Source organism: Rhipicephalus sanguineus, chromosome 7, assembly GCF_013339695.2.
Source record: "Rhipicephalus sanguineus isolate Rsan-2018 chromosome 7, BIME_Rsan_1.4, whole genome shotgun sequence".
Classification (NCBI taxonomy): Eukaryota; Metazoa; Arthropoda; class Arachnida; order Ixodida; family Ixodidae; genus Rhipicephalus; species Rhipicephalus sanguineus.
The window spans coordinates 163,074,483-163,091,038 of NC_051182.1; the positions used below are offsets into that span (position 1 = coordinate 163,074,483).

General features: G+C 47.5%; 1 protein-coding gene across 6 annotated transcripts in view; it reads left to right on the top strand.

Annotated features, from left to right (window-relative positions):
* The window catches only part of LOC119400442 (sodium-independent sulfate anion transporter), a 104,929-nt gene that overhangs the window by 28,960 nt on the left and 59,413 nt on the right, over positions 1–16,556 (top strand). For 4 of the 6 annotated variants that reach the window (XM_037667473.2, XM_037667474.2, XM_037667475.2 and 1 more), the window contains exon 1: positions 7,282–7,460. The exons of 1 other annotated variant lie outside the window; for it this stretch is intronic. In XM_037667473.2, the coding sequence (XP_037523401.1) occupies positions 7,301–7,460 (160 nt within the window). In that variant the 5' untranslated portion in view covers positions 7,282–7,300. Of the gene's footprint in view, positions 1–7,281; positions 7,461–12,453; positions 12,477–16,556 lie in introns of those variants that run through there. One more of the 6 variants, XM_037667482.2, reaches the window with a different exon arrangement.

Sequence of the window (16,556 nt, forward strand, 5' to 3'; positions counted from 1 at the left end):
ATGATAGGTGTAACCTTAAGAGACAGGAAGAGAGCAGAGCGGGTCAGGGAGCAAACGGGGGTTAAGGATATCATAGTTGATGAAGAAATGGATATGGGCCGGGCACGTAGCACGTCGGGGATAACCGGTAGTCATTAAGACTGGATTCCAAGAGATGGCAAACGCGTGAGGGAGAGACAGAAAATTAGGTGGGTAGATGAGATTAAGAAGTTTGTAGGTATAACGTGGCAGCAGAAAGCACAGGACCGGGCTGATTGGCGGAACATGGGAGAGGCATTTGCCCTGCAGTGGGCGTAGACAGGCTGATGATGATGATGATGATGACACAGCACAAAATGACACTCGACCACATCTGCCTGCCCTGCCCCACTTCAGATCATGGAGGTGCCCCCCCCCCCCCCCCAAAAAAAAAAAATTCTGCCTACGCCCCTGTCTATAAGTGGTCTGGTATTGAAAGTGAGCACATTGGTAGCAGTGCTGTGTGGTGTTTGACTTATCGTGTCCATGTTTCGCTGCGCGCTACATCAAAGCTGTCAAAAAAAAAAAAAAAAATCAGAGGCGTAGTAGCGCGTCTGTCAAGGAGTGAACAACATAGGATAAAATATCGAGAAGCGCCCGCTTTTTTACTTTTACGTAATGGCCACTCGGATATCCCGCGTGCATCGTGAGTAGGCAGAAATAGGGCGAAATATATTTGAGAAGGTTCCATAGACTGCGATTCCAGCCCCACCACGGTGGTCTAGTGGTTATGGCACTCGACTGCTGACCCGAAGGTCGCGGGATCGAATCCCGGCCGCGGCGGCTGCATTTTCGATGAAGGCGAAAACGTTTGTGGCCCGTGTACTTAGATTTAGGTGCACGTCGAAGAACCCCAGTTGCTCGAAATTTCCGGAGCCCTCCACTACGGCGTCTCTCGTAATTATATCGTGGTTTTGGGACGTTAAACCCCAGTTAATATTATTAGAATGGGATTCCAAACGGGGTGCACCTTTGTTCACTGGCTGAGTCGTTTCTAAAGTGAACACACATGCGCACGCACCAAAATGTCGCATTTACCGACATGCCTATTATACGGTCAGTAAAGAATGTCGACGAGAAAGTTTCATCTTGAAGGGGTGCGGTTAACACAGACACAGTACAGAACGAATAAAATGCAGGACAACGACGTCGAGCGCAAAGGAAGCTTGCGTTCACTGCCTGCGTGGATAGTTTCTGTACTGATATTGTCACGTGGTCGTGACGTCGACGAACACAGCAGTCGGCGTTTGTAGGATGAAACTGTTTATTTGGCCGAACTTGTGGCCGGAAAATGAGAACTAGAACTACAGCAATGCACGCTGTACAATGATAGCGGCGAACAGGGCGTCGTCCGTCGATCAACTGACAAGCGATCATGCGCGTAGGCTTTTATACAGGCGCTATCGAACTTTCCAGCAATATCGCTGGTGGCGGCGTTATCTCTAGACAAAACTGGAACATTCGCGTGCGGGGCGCAATCTTAACAAACCGATCTACTACAATCGCGACGCTTCTAGAACACTACTTCGCGGACAGCGCCGAGCGTTGATAACCGTCCTTGCCGGTCAAACCCGAATACATCAAAACAACACAAGAAGTGGGCGTGGCAATATGGTAACGGTCGATACACCGTAATGTAAGGGAACATATTTCGGCAGATGCGTGAATAGGCGAGCTCAGAGAGGTTTCCGCAACAGGATAGAAAGTTGGGCTAATTGGTGGAATTGCATCATTGAAGCAGCGTGCATCGAACAAACCATGTCGCGTTATGTGCCCTTAACTGCGGTCTATCAGATGTGCGAATTCGTACACGGGGCAAACCAGCAGGTGTCTTAACGTGCTTTAAAGCAGCATAATCGGTCGCTGACGAAATCTGATCGCATCTCGCGTCACACTGCAGCACGTGTGGTTGTTACCCTGTGTTTGTAGACACAAATGTCCTTTCGACGCACAGATGCGAGGTAGCTCGAGGGGTGATTGAAGCTCTTCATATGAAAAGAATGGGAGACGCATGCGTCAGTCCGGCATCGTTGTCGCTGACGGACAAAGAGTTTGCTTTTCTGCTTGAGACTGCCCCCTCTGCTTTTTGCACTCGTTTGCTCTGTTTCGCTTGGCTTTCCTGTGTGTGTGTGTTTTGAATAAATTTTTCAGTTGCGAGTCAGCGCTCTTCCTGTGTGTTCTTGCCTTCCTTATCTACGTCTGTTCGCGATGCTTCAGCGATCCAATTGTATCCCCAGCCGTATGACTCGTGTGATTAATCTGTTCTGGGTTTATTTCCACACCAGCTTTCAGCGACGTCGCGAAAACGGTCGACCTTAAATTGTTTATTATTTATTGAGATGGACTATTCTGAAAGGTAACATATTCAAAGGACACCTACGCTGATCCACGGGGCTAAAGTTGGCAAAAAATACTTCACGACGTCACACTGACGTACGCATTGAGATTTCAGCGCGAGAACATGGTCGTTGATTTTCTCCTCTGATAATCGACTGCGTATAGTTTACGACAACACGGCTTTGGAAGAATACTTTATTAGTCCTCTACTATGGCATTTTCCTTCGGTATTTAATTAAAATCGCGCTTGTGCTTGGAAAGACGCTGTTGGAGCGAGCCGATTACATATTTATTTATTTTATAAAGACGTTTATTAGCGGGCACTCGGCGACGATAAAACGACTGCGACAGTCAAGGCGGGGTGCCGACTCTGAGCGCGAGGAGCGTGCTGTCCCAGAAGAGCGGAAGAGGACGACCCACTAGTAAGCGCTCGAGAGGGCGACCCATTAGAGGCTCCCAACGCTTCGCTACAATTACCCCGGGTACGAAAAGGGAGCCGCCTGGCGACCTAACTGCTTGTCACTATGAGCGGGTCATGGTAGGGTTTCAGGCGCTCCACGTTCACAATGTCGCGCCCTCGACGGCGCATGTCCGAAGATGGTTCAAGGGGTTCGATCACGTAGTTGACCGGGGACGTGCGTTCGACGACACGGTAGGGGCCGTCGTATTTCGGCAGCAGTTTTGAAGGGAGGCCAGGTGCAGTGGTAGGGACCGAGAGCCATACAAGTGCTCCAGGGAGGAACGTGGGCGCAGAAGTGGTGGTGTCACCGCGAATGCTCTTCTGCCGCTCTTGGTCATTCGTAGTAAATGTCTTGGCAAGCTCCCGACACTCCTCAGCGAGTCTTGCTGTGGCAGAAATAGGCGCACACTCAGACGGGTCCGGCTTGTAGGGAAGGATTGTGTCGATCGTGTGCGACGGGTGCCTGCCGTACAATAAGAAAAAGGGCGAGAAACCAGTAGTGCTCTGCGGGGCGGTATTATAGGCGTAGGTGACAAAAGGCAGAATGGCATCCCAATTTGTGTGATCGGCGGCGACGTACATCGAGAGCATGTCGCCGAGCGTGCGGTTAAAGCGTTCGGTGAGGCCATTCGTCTGCGGGTGGTAAGCAGTAGTTTTCCGGTGAACAACGTTGCACTCTTTGAGAATGGCTTCGACGACTTCGGACAAGAAGACACGACCTCGATCGCTGAGCAGCTCCTGGGGTGGACCGTGGCGCAGCATGAATCGGTGCAGCAGGAAGGAGGCAACATCGCGCGCTGTAGCCGCTGGGAGGGCGGCAGTTTCGGAGTATCGCGTAAGGTGGTCAACAGCGACGATGGCCCAGCGGTTACCAGCCGACGTTAGAGGAAGTGGTCCATACATATCGATGCCAACGCGCCCAAACGGCCGGTCAGGGCAAGGTAGAGGTTGCAGACCTGCCGGCGACAGGTGCGTTGAAGTTTTGCGGCGCTGACAATCGATGCAGGAGCGAACGAACTTCTGCACGTAGCGGTACATCCCTCGCCAAAAGTACCGTTGGCGAATGCGGTGGTAGGTTTTCGATACCCCAGAGTGTGCACACTGCGGGTCAGAGTGGAACGACTCGCATATGTCAGAACGCAGACTGCGGGGTATTACGAGTAGCCACTGGCGGCCGTCGCCGTAATTGCGTCGGTGGAGGAGGTCGTCGCGAACGGCGAAATGGTGCGCTTGACGACGCAATGCGCGAGTGGATGGTGTCGCCGATGGATCACTCAGCAAGGCTATCAGTGAGGCAATCCAGTGATCCTTGCGCTGTTCAGTGGCGATGGTTTGAATGTCGATAGACGAAACGGCAATGGGAGACACTGAGCTGGAAGTATTGTCGTCAGGCAAGGGGGAGCGCGAGAGTGCGTCGGCGTCAGCATGCTGGCGTCCGTTGCGGTACAGCACGCGGATATCGTAGTCCTGTAGGCGAAGTGCCCAGCGGGCGAGGCGGCCTGAGGGATCCTTCAATGACGACAACCAGCATAGTGCATGATGGTCGGTGATGACATCAAATGGGCGACCATACAAATAAGGTCGGAATTTCGTAAGGGCCCAGATGATCGCCAGGCATTCCTTTTCGGTGACGGTGTAATTGGTCTCGGCTTTAGTAAGCGTACGACTTGCATATGCCACGACATATTCAGGGAACCCTGGTTTGCGCTGCGCAAGGACAGCGCCAAGGCCAACACCGCTAGCGTCTGTGTGTACCTCTGTAGGGGCCGCAGGGTCGTAGTGGCGTAGTATGGGAGGCGACGTTAACAAACGACGGAGCTTTGCGAAAGCGTCGTCGCACTCCGACGACCACGAATGGAGGGGCCCGTTACTTCCGAGAAGCTTCGTCAGTGGCGATATGATAGTCGCGAAATTTCGAATGAAGCGCCGAAAGTAGGAACACAGTCCTACGAAACTGCGCAGTTCTTTGACGGACGTAGGTTTGGGGAACTCAGACACGGCCCGAAGCTTGGCGGGATCAGGAAGAATTCCGTCCTTGGAGACGACGTAGCCGAGGATTGTCAGCTGCCGTGCTGCAAACCGGCACTTCTTTAGATTCAGTTGCAGACCGGCGTCGCTCAAACGCGTCAAAACATGCCGTAGGCGTTGAAGATGCGTGGAGAAGTCCGGAGCAAACACGACGACGTCGTCGAGGTAGCACAAGCACGTGTGCCATTTCAGGTTGCGCAGAACGGTATCCATCATGCGCTCAAAGGTGGCGGGCGCATTACACAACTGATAGGACTGGACGGTGGGCTGCAGTCGTGGCCTGTGCGTGACGTCGGCGCAGGTTACCGGCACATCCGCTTCGAAAGAATGAGGTCGAGCGGAGGCTTCGGCGTAAATGTGTGGGGCAGCCGTAGGGATTGCTGGGGGCGTTCTTGCGACCACTTGGGCGTAACTCAAGGGTGCAGGAGCCGTATGGTGCTGGTGGTACTCGGGCATGACCTCTGCGATTTCTTGCTCAATTGCTCGACGGAGCGGAGGCAGAAGGGTGGTCGACGGCTGTTGGACGTACTGCGGGCGAGCAAAGTCCAGCAGAGAGAATTGGCGCGCGATTTCCTCGCGCACGAATGTCTTCATCTCTGCGAGCAACGCGGAGTGGTCGGATATGGTCGACAAGCCAGCGAGCTCGGCGTCGCGTGATGGAGAGCGACGGGTCATCGATCGCTGCCGGCGCAGCTCCTCATAGCTTTGGCAGAGCGTTATGACCTCAGCCACTGTGCTGGGGCTCTTGGCGAGCAGCATGGTGAAGGCGTCGTCGTCGATGCCTTTCATGATGTGCCGGATCTTGTCTGATTCGGACATGGTGGCGTCGGCTTTCTTACAGAAATCGAGGACGTCTTCAATGTAACTGGTGAATGATTCACCGGCCTGCTGAGCGCGTTCACGTAAGCGCTGTTCGGCCTGCAGCTTACGAACGGCAGGGCGGCCAAACACATTGATAATGGCGGTCTTGAAGTCGGACCACGTTGTAAAATCTGATGCGTGGTTGTTGTACCACAAGCCCGCCACACCCGCGACGTAGAAAACGAGGTTAGTCAGCTTTCCTGCCTCGTCCCATTTATTGGGGACACTCACGCGCTCGTAAATCGCGAGCCAGTCCTCCACGTCGGTGCCATCTGCGCCAGTGAAGACCGGAGGGTCGCGGATACGAGGCACACCTGGGCAGGAGGTCGGTGTAGGCGGGGCCGTTTGCTGGGAGGCGTCTTGAGGCATCGTAGGCGGCAGGGTACGGGATCGAAGAGCCAGGGGCATCGAATGAGGGCCGAAGTTGTTGTGAAAGCCCAGCACCTCCACCAAATTATAAAGACGTTTATTAGCGGGCACTCGGCGACGATAAACGACTGCGACAGTCAAGGCGGGGTGCCGACTCTGAGCGCGAGGAGCGTGCTGTCCCAGAAGAGCGGAAGAGGACGACCCACTAGTAAGCGCTCGAGAGGGCGACCCATTAGAGGCTCCCAACGCTTCGCTACAATTTATTTATTTATTTATTTATTTATTTATTTATTTATTTATTTATTTATTTATTTGTTTATTTATTTATTTATTTATTTATTTACACTGTTAGGCGAAAGGCCGACAGGGTGTAATAATCGTAAAATAAGTCACAGACCGGAGACAATTAAATCAGAAAATAGAACACGTCTGCCAGTTTTACGCAAATCTACGAGCTATTAAACAGTACGAATCAAATCGCAACTCAAACCGCGACACAAATCAGAGCAGGAATCAGTCCAGGAACCATAATCAGTCGCTGGCGAAATCGGATGCTTCGCATCTCGCGTCGCACTGCAGCACGTGTGGTTGTTGCCCTGTGTTTGTAGATACAAATGCCCTTTCGACGCACAGATGCGAGGTATCTCGAGGGAGGGGTGGTTGAAGCTCTTCATATGAAAAGAATGGGAGGCGCAGCATCGCTGACGGACAAAGAGTTTGCTTTTCTGCTTGAGACTGCCCCCTCTGCTTTTTGCACTCGTTTGCAGGAAGTATAACACGTCTGCTTCAATTACGCAAAGTGATCAACGATGTGCATTGTATTAACACAGACTCTAAATACTATAGAGCCAAGAGTTGCACCGCATGAAATACAATTTTCAACCTCATACACAGGAACTTGGTCAACATCGCGTAGAACTATTCCAAATGATGTCAAAGCACACATTCCGCTTATCACTCCACAAACAGGGCTACGTGGAGGATTGATAGGCCCGTGGCGATATTTCGAATTGGCGTTCAGGTCACTGCTCACGAAGCGTTTATAGCGCGCCACGAAATCGAACTTGCATGCAAAGCACAGAACGGCATTGTTCCAGCCGAGCTGACAATCACTGCTGTGACGTTGTCGATCAAAAACATCTGCTCGAGAGACCTTTGCGCACCGCAGCACCTGTCTCCGAATAAACGCGCGTGTAGTGCACATTCCGCACGCGAGAATGCGACCCGATGATTCCTCCGTTCTTGCGGCGACCCCGAGGCAGTGTGGACAAAGAGACCGCACGCGTTGACACGAATTGCAGCAAACAATTGGGTTTCGCCGTCGGTGGCACAAGGCGCGCACCTGCAGCCACTATGGGCATGGACTGTAAACGGCGAAAAAAATGCGGTACGTTTTCTCTCGGCTCCGTCTTTTTTTCGCTTTTGACGCGTAATTTGATGACGACAAGCCTGCATGGGCACGAGTCGAGTTCCTTGCTCGCTGCGCGGGGACGTTCCTTGCATACGCTCGACTATGCGCGCCGACAAGCTTCCTTTTGCAGCGCACAACTCGAAGAAAGCAAATTTTTGCAGTGAGCTTCGCACGCGAACTTTGACGACCGCGCTTCATTTCCCAGCAGTCTTCTTCCCTCTGTTACTATTTTATTCGTGCTATAATAAATACTCATTTCAATGCTTCTTTCGTTCATACTTAGAGCTTGCTTCCAGTAATAGCGTCATCTGTAAATTGTTTCAGCGTGTGCCTCCGTGCACAAGAATTTTCCGGGGAGGCTGTGAGGGCCGCCATTTTTTTTTTTAATTTCACATTGAGCCATTTTCGTGTGCGAATCAAGAACGCTATCAAAATATAACTATGAGGTGAGTGCGTATAAATTATACTTCGACGAGAAGAACAAACATGGCGTCGTAGGACACCAGAGAAAGGTAAAGAAAAAAAAACGAGTAAGAAGCAGAGGAAAGATGCTGGACACCGTTCTCTCAAATAAATACCTCCTTAGTCGAGCATTGCTCCAGTGTCATTTTGTTCCGGATTTTCCCGTTTTTCCTGGCATATCGTACGACGCAAGTGTTGCGCGGAGTCATATAATACATTGCCGCAGCAACATATTTCGAGAGGAACCTCTGTCCCTCCCACTTCCCGTCCGGTCCTGACGACAGTGGCGTAGCCAGTGGGTAATACGCAGTTTTTTGAAATTATCGGATATTCCCCACATATGAACAGAAAAAAAAATTATATTAAGAGGACAGTTTTACGGGAGAAGCGAAGTCGGCTTCCGCACATCACCAGCATTATCTTTAAATCACTGATGATGTTGCGCAGCACACTGGTGTTTTCATCGCAACTCTCGCACACTTTAGCACGGCACTATATACTTCCTGGGGATCCTTTGTTTTTGGATAAAACGTAATACGTCGCACGGCTAAGGTCGAGGACGTGGGTTCGATAGTCGGCATCCGCATTTCGATGGGGCTGGCGTAATGCAAAAACACCCGTGTACTTATGTAGAAATAGGGGCACGTTAAAGAAACGACCAAAATTTAGTTTCGTTTGCTGTTTTCAACACATTAAATGTCAAGAGAAGGTACGACTAAAGGCAGAATAGACTGCCTGACAATGGCCCGTACTAGGTTTGCCACCTGTCCGGTTTTATACCGGCGCGGCGGTTTTTAAATGCACAACACTTCTTAGCGAACCCTAGGCACTTTGAGTGTTTATATCTACGTGTATATATATATATATATATATATATATATATATATATATATATATATATATATATACATATATATATATATATACATATATATATATATATATATATATATATACATATATATATATATATATATATATATATAGTAGTGGGATAAGAATCACGCGGTCCCCGATAGAATAAGGAATGAAGAAAGAAACTACGACTTTCGTTGATTCGGCACTGTATATTTTCACTAACGTTTCGTCTGGTGGACCAGACTTTGTCAAAGTAACAAGTACATCGCGGTGGGTTTCCTTATAAACACGCTTAAAGTACATAGTTTCAAAGAAGTTATCGATAGCAAGAATGACAACATAAGATAGCGGTCACACGCAGTCGACATAGATTCATGCGCGCACATTTGGGACTCGTGGCAGCGAAGTCCGGTTACACAGAGTAAGATAGATTGCACATGCAGTTGATATGGCATTACACACTAGTGATATGACAGAATTATTGGATTGCACGTCACATGGAGGAAAAGGCGGGGGGGGGGGGATGACATCAGATCTGCGCTTTATCTAGTTTTTTCGCGGGAACGTAGTCACATGCTAGCATTAAACTGCAAACAGTGTGAGATCGCAAACAGAAAATCTACGCAGCACTAAGATCAATTTTTACTTTTTAACTTCTCCTGAAGTACGATTCAAACACATCAAGGTCAATACGAGAAGAAACTAAAACAACTAAAAAAAACTAAAAAAACAGCACAGACACAGTACATGATGCACACAACTCAGTACATATGCACGTAGTCTGGTATGAAAGCTGAAAAATAGTGGGTGATTACCAACGTAACCGTAGAAGAAACACGAGCGATATTAGAAACTGAGCTGCCTATCCTGTTGAAGACCCGGTTATGACGAATAGTGCTTAGTGGGAACGCTTGTAAGTGTGCCTGTGCTTTCGCTGATACCGGATGAGACGGTGTTAAACTTATAGATTAGGTAAGACTCGCGGGCTTCACGATCATGATGAGAGCGAAAGCCTGACTCAAGTATAGTGGCCTGAATATTTTCAAAAGAATGTCCAGGTAAACGAATGTGTTTTGATAATGGTAGGCTAGGAAGCTTATTGGAATGCGATCTATGGTTGTTAAAGCATATTCTAAATGAAGTTTCCGTTTGACCAATGTACTGTTTTTTGCAGACGGTACACTCAAGCATGTATATAACGTTAGAACTATCGCAATTAAACGAACCTCGAATGTTAAGGGAGAAGTCTGAAAACGTGCTATTGGCTTTCTGTGTCGTTTGCATATATATATATATATATATATATATATATATATATATATATATATATATATATATATATATATATATATTTTTTTTTAGAAGAATATTCCTGGCTATCAGTTAAAATATATGAGAGGAAGTCACAGTGAAAAACATAACAACATTTCGGCCGGGGACCGGCCTTTATCAAAGATGACATTATGACGTTGCGTTGGGGTTTAAGTACAGATTGTCGCAACACAGACACAGATGCATACATCGTCGCGATTCGTTGGAACGGGACAAGGGGAGGGGCCAGAACAACAACAGCAAAAAAAAAAAAGTGAGAGAGGGAGAGACATACGTACTGACATACAGTGTCGCAATTTGTTAGAACTTGACAAGAGGCGGAGTCGTAACACACAAATAAACAAGAAATAAATAGCAAATAGACTGGGCGAAAGAAACAGGGCTACGTACGTGGCTCGGGAAAAAAAAAATTAACGAGCGACAAAGGCAAGCACGCGATTACCGCGCTAAAAGGGAAGGTCCAAACACTTCGGGATGAAAGGGAAAATGGTCACGGACGCCGGATGTCAACGCACGGCGCGTGTGTCTTTGTTCTGCGTGTTATCTTGTAGAAGCGCGCCGAAAGTCGTTAAGTGCGTGCCCACCCGTGCAGCTGAGGGATGGGGTTCGGTGTGGCCATTGAAGTCGACGCTTACCTCGGGGGCCTTGCAGGCGCTGGCGGCACTCATCAAGGACCGCCCGCAAAGTCACAGATGCGGCTCGCCGGTGCGCAATATTGAGAACAGATGCAGGATATAATAGGACTTTTTGGGGGCCTAGTTGGTGCATACTGACAAAAATTATCTCGTGTTTGTTCCTTGTGTACCTTCCTTGTGTGCCGTGTCTGCATTGCGCCAAGCAATTCTTTTTGCCAGGATCAGATATTTACTTCAGATATTAGATAGTACATCAGATATTTACTTCAGCAAATGAGACATTATATGTAACCTGCATACACACACACACATACAAGCGTATACACGTATACACATATCCATGTATATATAATCACGCACATACATATACACACACGTACGCGTCTAAAACAACAACCGATGTTCAAGTGACCGCCAAAGGTTTACAAGGTTACATTATTTGTACACGAAGTTAGGAGCACGCACGCCGATCCACAAAGGAATGATAATGAAATGACAAAAATAATATTAATGAAGGAAATATGTGACTTTCTACACCAATCCCATACCGGTAATCACGTACACTGCAGAAATGAAAGGGATATGCATTCTTCAAATTCTGCACTCCGAACCTACACATGAGTTTTTTGGGCATCGGTCACTTATTTGCCCGCGGAATTGGATTTTTCAGGTTTTTTGCATGCCATACACGATAGTCGGCCTATGCTTTCATTTATACCGACTATCGCGCGATCAGTTTCGATTTCGCCCGTGAAATTCGATGATGAATATCCCTAACTACGTGCAACTCTTGTGATTTCTAAAAAATAGGTATGCCATAAATTGGCACGCACTACAACTTTGTAATATACACACCTGCCCTCATATCAATAATTAAAAAGTTAATTAACGAGTTTTTGTTGATTAAGCACATCAACGTCATTTTAGCTACGGGAAGGTATTTCTGCCTCGACATAGAGTTCATGTGCGAAAACGACAGGAGTCTGACTGTCATAGAAATTTTATAAAAAATCTGTATTGTCTGAAAAAAAAAAACACCCTTTATGTACCCCTACGATACAGGCGTCATGTTAAATGTGGTTCCAGTGTTGCTCCCCTTTTATAGCAGTGCAATGAACATTGCATTTGTATTCCTATGATCCAGCAAGCTATATTCAAGTGATGCTCGACCCCTGAGGAATACGCTAACGAAAGTTACGTGTGATATTCACAACATGGCACCGTCGAGTGTACTTCGTTTACTGATGTATGTGCTCTAACGTGAGTGCTGACGTTGCGTCAGACCATAAGGCCTGGTAAGCCCACGATGTGCACACAACTCCTGCATTTACAAAACACGTCTATCCACCTCGTAACTAAGTAAGGTAAAAAGTTGGGCGAGTTGGTATTTGTTCATGATGACTGAGGTGCGCGTCGTCACGTGTAATTCTTTTCGTTGTGTGCCGTTTTCTCGCGCCCCTCAGTCATCATCACCTCGTAACGCTTGGCTCAAAGCCAAAAAATGCAGCATAGAACTACTCGCTGACTGCTTCGCATGAAATCAATTCCCACAAGACGTGGTATCTGTCGAATTTTTAGTTAGCGCGTCGGTTGCCGGTCCGCACCAGCCGCCATTAGTCGTTTTTCTTTTTTTTTTGTCATAGTATCGGGACTATTTATTTATTTTTGGGTGTTTTTTATAGGCGTCAGTTCAACAACTACAACGGTAAGTATTTATCGCCAATCATCAAAACTCTTACGCTATTAGTCAACCACTTTCTAGGATCCCTTCAAGTGTAGCGGTCATTGGAATAGAGCATATTATTGCGCTTGTGTGGTACACGAATATCCGACATTTTTGTGGCATATGCACTCAATACATTTTAACGTTGGTTTGTGTCTATAATGCCACTGGCCTGTTGGATTTAGACGCAAAGAAGAGCTTTTTATGGACGAAGTATTGCGGTTCCTTTTCAGTTCTGCACAGTCAGAGCAATAAGCTATGCGTCATTCTAGTCACGGGTATTTTTATGCCAGCAATTACAATAGTTGCTTAGCGCAGTGTCCTGTTTTTGTTTGTGCATTAGGTTTATTTGGCTCAAGGAAAGCAATGTTACATTAAATGGCAATGCATGCCAAATACTTGACATACCCGAAGGTCGCGGGATCGAATCCCGGCCGCGGCTGCTGCATTTTCGATGGAGGCGAAAATGTCTGAGGCCCGTGTACTTAGATTTAGGTGCACGTTAAAGAACCCCAGGTGGTCAAAATTTCCGGAGCCCTCCACTACGGCGTCTCTCATAATCATATCGTGGTTTTGGGACGTTAAACCCCAGATATTAAATACTTGACATAGCGTCTATTGTTCAATATTAATTTAATCTGCTGATAACACCCCCCCCCCCTTCCCCCCGGTGGAAACCCGTTTTTTTTTTTTTCGGGAATAGGTGGCAAGTTGCAACCCTGCCCATACCACCCGTGCACTGTTCAACAGTGGCGCGAATATTCGTTAAAAGGTTATACAATAGAAAGTTGATGCATTGTACAAAAAAAAAACCAAAAAGAAAAGTCTTGGTATAGCACAACTAGCGACAGCTTATAATACACACAAAAACAAGTTCAATCAATAATTTTTTTTACAAACATTGTAGACCACATGCTGTTTGAGGTTTTGCGTTCACTATATGCACTGTTATTGCAGGTATACAGGACAGCAAGTGCGTTTTAACAATATGTTTCAAAATAGACGGTGACATGTGTTCTTTCACAATAATTAGAACTTGCGCACTATGATATACAGATCCCTCTGTCTGAAATTTGTATAGGCAGTTCACCTTATTAGCAAGCTGGAACACGGTCTTAATAACTGTTAATACGTGGCGTACCACTTTCATCGCTTATTTCATTGATATAACGAGTGCTCCTTGATTGCTGGGTGATTCGTATATATATATATATATATATATATATATATATATATATATATAGTGAGAACTCGCCGCCAGGGCTGCGATCGGCGCTGACTAACACTCCTACGTTTAAGGTTTAAAGTTACCTATATACCCCATAAAGTGCACGGGAAGATGACCGCCGCCGTAGCTCAGTGGTAGAGCATCGGACGCGTTATTCGAAGGTCGCAGGTTCGGTCCATGCCGGCGGCAAGTTATCTTTTCGTCCACTTTTCTTTCTTCACATGCATATTCTAAGTACTACACTTAACGTCCCCGATACTTTCCTTGGCATTATTGTCTGCTAGTTCTCATTAATATTGTGTCTAACGAAGAAAAAAGAGCCCTTAAAAGTCATCTTCTTTGCTTCATATACATATACACACGCGAAGAGAAAGCGTCGGGCAGGTGGTGAACCGGAGTAACTTCAGTGAATGAGGGACAGGGAGCAGGGGCGTAGCCAGAAATTTTATCGGGGGGGGGGGGGGGGGGAGTTCAACCGTACTTTGTGTATGTTCGTGCGTGTATATATACGCAAGCAAAATTGAAAATTTTCGGGGGGGTTTTTGAACCCCCTCTCCTCCCCCCCCCCCCCCCCCCCCCCCCCCTGGCTACGCCCCTGACAGGGAGGAAGGGACACCAATGTCTCGCTCGTCCTCCTCGAGATAGTTTCTCCGACACACACATTAGGCCACGTACGGAGAGCGGCAATTGCCAAACACCAATGAGCACGTTTGTGTGCCGTGTTAACAAGTCCCTCTAGCCGCTCGTTAACGCATCTTTCGGTCCATCGTACAAGCTCCATCACATAAAAACGGCCGCAGTCTTGTAACCTGTGCCAGGGGACATGTCTTTTTTCCTACTATCCTAACTATGTAGGAAGACTTGACAGCGAGAATATTCAGCAAAAAATGCCAGCAAGAATATCCCTGTAGCTAAACATGCACGTGGGCATCAAAAACACGAAGGCTGGTGCAGAAAGCGAACATAACCAAATGTAGCGTACGTCCCTATAACTCGTTCGGCAGTCTTCATTATACACACGCACAAACAAATTATGCGTAAGCATTCTAACCCACGCGTACGTTGCGCTTCTTTTGGGAATGATGAAACGATCTCTGCCTTTGCACCGCGATTTCGGCTCACAGCAAAAGACATATTTCTTACACCCAGGTATATTTAATAACTCGCTCCTTTCGGACTTGGATGCTGCGGCATGGCAGTCATTTGAGAGCATTCACGCCGTCACGTGGGAACCTGAATATGTTATCTCTACAGGAGCTGAAATACGAGTTACGTGCGAAGTAATGGGAATGGGAATGGGAAGGCACAGCGCAACTGAGACAATGGACAGGAACACGCAACACAAACGAGCGCTGACTTACAACTGGATTTATTTTGCAACCAACTGCCTTATAAATGCGCGTAAACTTGATAAATGACACATCGGTAGTCAAACAGAAATGATCGTTTTTTTTCTTTTGGTTTATCAACCGCGATATACTAACAACCTGATTTTTGCTCTTTCCAAGAGCCAATTGACCAACATACCAAGCAAACAAAACCCAGAAATGGACACTTATCAACACATGGCTTAGGTGCGAAGCACCTTATGCGCTCGGGCTGTCGGCGTGTCCTGTCGTCGTCGCCCGTCACGGCGTCTCGTGTCGTCGCCCGCCACGGTAAAGCAAGTGGCAAGTAAGACGGCGCATTGGCTCAGGAAAAGCTCTGTTTCTGCGATGGGCGCTGGATGCGCTGCCTGTAGCAGTGAAGGGACGCGCTGTCCTCTCATCGCTATTGACGTATCCTTATGGGGAACACCGCGGTGCTTCGCACCTCCTCAGGTTCAAACAAGGGGGTTGGGAAAGGGAAGTGAGTGTGAGGAGGAGGGAAATGAGGACCAGCTCCGCCGATTCGATCTTTGCACTATTAGTGCGTAGCTGCCCCAATTTGATGTACGAATCTGCTTTGGCACCGGAATGTTAAATACCATAGGCGGCGGCTACGGTATTGACTTGGGTCCCAGTCCATTGGCAATTAACGGACTGTTGGTCATCCTGTCTGGCAGCTATTTCGCAGGGGGCTGTTTATGCCCGCTTCTCCTTCCTTTCACCCCTTTAAAATTTGGATCATGGGCCAGTGACAAGGCAAACATTCTGTGGAAAATACCTCTCAAACGGATTTGTATTTGCAGAATATGTTGTCTTGATAAACAACTGAAGCGACCGCTTGAGCTATCACAAGTTAAAAGAAGCCTTGAACCGCTTAGCGACTGGTTTTCAGTAAACAAAAATGCTTTTCAGATTAAAAGGCATCTCCAACACAGTGGGTCAGGAAATGCTTTTGCATAGATTGCTCGTCAATAATAAAAAAAAAGTGTAATTGCTTGGCTGTCTCAATTGGGTACCCTTGGCATGCCTGCCAATAAAAGTGCCGAGAAAAGATGATGCGAATTCTTTATTTATCAGCAAAGGGTTTAACTACTAGTTCAGTCGCCGAAGAGCAACCCAAATGGCCGTCCAGAAAACAACCTTTGGCGAAAAAATCCGTAACCTCAGCTTCGCACAAGGTGTAGTGGTAGGAAATGGTATTTGCTACCACCTGAGAATTATTTTTGGCCATCTTAAATTGAATCCACTGGCATAATTAAAGCTTCCTGTGCCAGAATTAGCCCACCCTCTCCTGTCCGGTGCATGGTTTAAGTAAAGCATGACCACAAAAAAATTCAGCAGATGCATTGTGGGAATCGATTTTATGCGTAGTCAGCGAGTAGCAGCCCTATGCGGCATTTTTCGCCTTCAGCCAAGCGTTACGAGGTGGATCGACGTCTTCGTGTACAATGAAAAATAAATCTGGAG